This window comes from Manis pentadactyla, chromosome 4, assembly GCF_030020395.1.
Source record: "Manis pentadactyla isolate mManPen7 chromosome 4, mManPen7.hap1, whole genome shotgun sequence".
Taxonomy (NCBI): domain Eukaryota; kingdom Metazoa; phylum Chordata; class Mammalia; order Pholidota; family Manidae; genus Manis; species Manis pentadactyla.
The window spans coordinates 152,727,199-152,732,208 of record NC_080022.1 but is presented as its reverse complement, the minus strand read 5'-3'; the positions used below and the strand labels follow the sequence as shown (position 1 = coordinate 152,732,208).

The 5,010-nt window shown below is 54.2% G+C and overlaps 1 protein-coding gene across 1 annotated transcript; it reads right to left on the bottom strand.

The window, feature by feature from the left end:
* Positions 1 to 286: 286 nt before the first annotated feature.
* C4H17orf50 (chromosome 4 C17orf50 homolog) lies at positions 287 to 2,351 on the bottom strand. The gene is made up of 4 exons (XM_057499511.1): positions 2,247 to 2,351; positions 1,584 to 2,137; positions 1,319 to 1,482; positions 287 to 924 (listed from the first exon to the last, which is right to left on the bottom strand). Exons 1-4 carry the CDS (start codon positions 2,349 to 2,351, stop codon positions 890 to 892), a joined length of 858 nt encoding a protein of 285 aa, XP_057355494.1. The 3' UTR covers positions 287 to 889.
* Positions 2,352 to 5,010: the final 2,659 nt, after the last annotated feature.

Sequence of the window (5,010 nt, the reverse complement as noted above, 5' to 3'; positions counted from 1 at the left end):
TGGGAATTGGCCTTCCTTGAACTGGTTTCCAGGGAGAGCAGGTGGGCATGGAAGATGGTGAGGCTGAAACAATGTTCTTCCATCGGAGCCAAAACCAGCAAGCTGTGTGTGTGTGTATAGTTGTGATGGGGGTGGGGGTAGGGGTGGGGGTGGGGGTGGGGCTGCGTGTCCTCAAAAAGCAAAATGTCCTTGCCCACCGTCACCCCTCTGGCCAATCAGAACCATGTGTAGCAGGGAGAGGACAGGGCCTGTCTGGAGATCTGTACTGCTGCAGGCACTGGGGGCTCCACAGGCTGGGGGTAGCCTGGTGCTCACAATGGCCCCATTCTCTAGGCCACACACACAGCATTCCAGAAGCTTCTGCTGGCTGGCCAAGAATAGCTGGGATTCCTGGAGAAGGAACCAGCTCCTTAGTCTCCCAGGCTCCTGCCTCTGGCCAGTCTCAGCATTTTAGCATCTGGTTCTCTTGACCTCCCCACTCCACCCCTGCCAGTGCCTCATTAGTGCACACACTGACCTCAGCTCCACCCAGCTTTGAGGCGGAGGGGAGAGTGGTCTGGCAAGGGTCAGTGCTGGGCTCCCCCGGGGCATTCCTGGCCCTGGGTCTTCACGTTCTCTGAGCAGTGGGGAGAATGGCTGTTCACTACCCCTGGATGCAAGTGCTTTGCTCCGTCCTAACCTGGGGGAGGTGGAACAAGGAGCCTCTCGGCCTGTCCTTTTCCCTCTGGCTTGAACTCTGGAGAAGGGGAAGGTGTGGGAGGGTCGATCTTCCCCCCTTCTGCGGAGCAGCCCCAACTTCAAGGCACTGACACTTGGATCAGAGGCTTTATTGAATGATTTGAGGAGAAGGGGCAGTTTTCTCAGGAAGAGTCCCCTGGGATTCTTTTCTCTAGGCGTTGTTTCTGCCCACCTGGCCAGAAGGATCTGAAAGACCCAAGGGATGAATGTGAGGCTGTGTCAGGGGACACAAGTCAGGTGGGCAGCAGGCACTGGGCGCTGCTCTGACGTGAGCCCTCGGGAGGCACTCTGGAGGAATGTAGCTCCAGGAGATGCTGGGTTCTGCATTGGCTGGGCTATGGATTACAGGTGGGAACGCCTCATCCACGGTGGGCACTCTTGCCTGATTGGAGGGAGAACTACGGAAGGGCGACTCTGGGAAGGGGCAGTTCTGTGGGATGTGCTGGAGAGCTCTCCGCGTAAGGGGAGAGGAGTTTGAGGGGAGGTCAGTATCAAGCGAGGATGGAGGGCCCAAACGCTGGAAGTGGGGACACACAGGGGTCCCGGGCAGGCCCTGCTCTACCCGAAGTCCCCGCCTCACCCAGATCTGGGTGCTCCAGAATGCAGTGCGTCACGTAGGCCCGGTGGCTGTGCAGGTTCCTGCATTTCTTGCAGAAAAGGATCTCGCAGCGCGCACAGCCCCTGCCGCGCTGCGGCCGGCGCCGCGTCTCCAACACGCAAGTCTCCTCCGGGAGGCTCCGCCTCCTGTGAGCGGGGACCAGGGCGATCAGCGCACCCCGGGGTCTCCTCCAGCCTGGAGCGGCAGCACCCGCACATCCTGCCGGGACCGGGGGACGCGCCCTCACCTGTCAGCGAGAGCCGCCAGGCCGCCGAGCAGCACGAGGGGACTGAACCAGGCCCAGAAGCCGCTGTCCGCGCGCCGCAGCAGCGCCACCTGCTGGGTGCTGGACTCTTGGCGCAGCGGGCCGTGAGACACCGAGCCCCGCGCGCCGCGCGCCGCCTCGCGTCCCGACTCGCGCTCCGACTCCCGCTCCGCCTCGCGCCCTGCGGTGCTCTCCTCCTGCGGCCTCTCGTGTTCCTCCTCCGTCCCTTCCTCCACCTCCTCTGCCTCCACCTCCCCGGCCCCGGGCTCCTCCAGTTCCTTCTTCCACAAGGGGGTCTTCACGCCTGCGGGGGTGGGAGACCGGAGGGGATCAGTGCAGGCCCACTGTCCGCAGTGAAGAGCCCGGGTACCCTGACTGTGCCTACAACCCGACTCCCCAAAAAGCAGGTGCTGGAAGGACGGTGCATACGAATTACACCGGGCCAGCAAGAGTCCAAGAGTGGTTAGAGTGTACAAAATTTCTGCGCGCGGGAGGGCCTGTCTGGCTGCCCCCGATTTCCCATGTTTCTGTACTTCCTAGGTGAGGATTAGGGGCAAGTCCCGTCGCTTCTGTCAAGTTCAGTCTCCCCACCTGTAAAATGGGAAGAAGTAGTGCCTATCTCAAGAGTTATAGTGAGGCAGGTACCAGACCACATCTGTGTAAAGCGCCCAGCCCAGGGCTTCTCGCGAGAGAAGCAATCAACAGGAAGTAGCAAACAGCTTTGCACACCTGGAGGATATGATAGCTCATCGCCACCTTCCTGCTAAGTGACTCAAGGGTGGGTACTGATCTCTGTGTAGGCTGTCAATAACTATTAAGGACGCTGATTGGAACTTTAGTAGGTGGCTGTTTATATTTTGTTTTCTGCAAGGGATTTCCTTCTTCAACACCGTCCTTGCCTTACAGAAGCCCAGCATCACCTGTGGCCTGGTGGGCAGGCAGGTGGGCAAAACAATCAGAGAAAGTGCCCCTTATGGGCAGACTAAATAGAAAAAGCCCCGCTCAGCCCCCCTGTCCCCCAATGGGCAGACCAATTAGGAAAAGGTGTCTCTTCCTCCTTCCAAGCTTGACCCCAATTGCCAGCTAGAGTTCAGCCACCACTGTCCCCTCCTGCTGATGCCTTTGCTCAGGACACAAACTCCACAGCTCCAAGCAGTAGTCCTGGCAGGCAGGAAGTTCCTGGGCTAAGGAAAGTAACTTGTCCTTGACCGGGAGGTGTCTACCACTCATTCAGCAAACACTCACACAGCACCACATGTGCTCTGCTGTCTGCTGGATCTGAGGAGCTGGACTTGTAACCAAAAGAAGGGGGAGGAGGGCAGGGAAAACACAACTCCTGAAGTTTGCCCCGGAAAAGCAAAAAAATTTCTACAGATCCCTACCCATCCTGTTTACAGAGGCTGGGGACAAAGGGGAATAATAAAATTAATGGTCAGCCTACATGTACTGAGCACCAACTGCATACAATCACCATGCTGAACTCTTCAGACACCGTGCCCCTTCATCTTCACAATGCTTTCAGGTTACAGAGGGGCCTCTGAATTTCATCCAAGACTTTTTGAAATCTTTCGAGAAAAGTTATTTCAAAGATCCTGCCAGTTCTTGGTATTGCTAAAGGTAGAGAACCAGGGTCTCCTGCTCTTTCATTTTTTTTTAAATTAAGGTATCATTGATATACAATCTTATGAAGGATTCACATGAGCAACACTGTGGTCTCAACATCACCCATACCATCAAGTCCCCCCACACCCCCACCCCCTTGCAGTCACTATCTATCATCCTGCTCTTTCCTTTAGGAAAACACATTAAGAAGCCTTCTGGTTATGAAAGGCCAGAACTAGTACACAGCCAGAAAGGGGTGCTGGGAACATTTGGGGAGGAGGGGGAATAGGCAACAAGGCTGGAAAGGAACGTTGGGACTTTGGGTGCCAGGCTGTAGAATTTGGACTTTATCCTTCAGCAGTGGGGAGCCACTGAATGTTCTGATGGAGGGACATGCTCAGAGGATGTTCCCTCTGATAGGACAGGAGAAGACCCACTTTGGAGCCATTACAGTCCTTCCAGGCCAAGAAGACAAAGGTCTGAACAGCATCACTTGAAGATGAAGGGGCAGACATCAAGAAGTTTGGGAAAGAAAGAAGAGAGAGCTTAGATGGGTAATTGAGAAAAGGCTGGACTTCTACTCTGGGGTTGCCATGGCAATGGGCTGGTTGTTCCACACAGGAGGCAAGAAGCCCTGTTCTCCAGCCCCACCCTGCCTCCAGATCCACTCACCAAGCTTATCCATTTTTCCCAAGGTTGTGCTGTCCTGTTTCCCTGGCCAGGGGTTGGGATGAGAGGGAGTTCCCAGAAACTGTAGAACTTGGTCTGGTCTTTAGGGCCTCTGTTGCATCACAAGGGGGTGGGGCTAGAACCTCACCTGCTCATAAGGCTCCACCCAGGAACAAAACTGCCTTTTCTAGAGCCTCCAAAAGCACTCAGAACCCAGGTTTCCCCTATCTTCCCTCCTGGGAAGGCATTAAAGGGGAATAGAGGATGGCTTTGGTGCTCAGCAGACTGGGTTCAAATCCCAGCTCTACCACATAAATATAAAAGCTATCTGATTTTCAGCACATTATCTCTGACCTTCAGTCTCTTCATCTGTATATTAGAGATAATAGTATAGTACAAGACTTTACCTGACCCACAGAAAGCACTCAAAGCATTGTGTCTTTTTATATCAGTTTTCTCTCCTTCCCTTTCTGTCCTGTCTCTATCATTCCTCACCCCTGCTTCCCACTCCACCTACTTCCAGGTCATTGCCTTAGCTCCAAGGGACAGAAAAAGTGGTGTCAAGTCCAGTAGGAAGCAGGAAGCAGGGCTCAGGCAAGAATCAGGTGTGACTACTGAATGGTGTATGTGTGTGTGTGTGTATGAGAGGAGGGCTGGGGGGAGTCAGTTGGAGAGAAATGGGGCTGGAGGAGAGAGTAAAATCATGGAACCTTGAGAAAACTCTTCCTGGTCTTACAGTGGAGTGTGCTGTCAGAGACAGGAGTGTGCAGAACATCAAAGGATGCAAACCCAGCTCTGGAGAGCTTCAGTCTAATAGGGAAAAATAAGGTAGTCTCCATGCAAATCTGAGGGTGGAGGGGAATGGAATCTTCTCCTTCAGGCACCTCCCAGTTTGGTGGAGGCAGGTTGGAGGAATGTAGAACAAGAAGAATGAAGCAGTCTCCATGAATCTCCTAGTCATATGGAGGCAACCCTGTCAAGAACTGTGAAGGGTCTGAAGTTTTAACTTTCTTGCAAGAGAGCAAGTTAACCGGCTGTAGTTTCATGGGTGCTGCAAAAAAACCACATGAGACTCCTGTGTCAGGGACAAAGGACTTTATTACTTATGGCACAGCACTATTAGCATATTTGTGTTAGC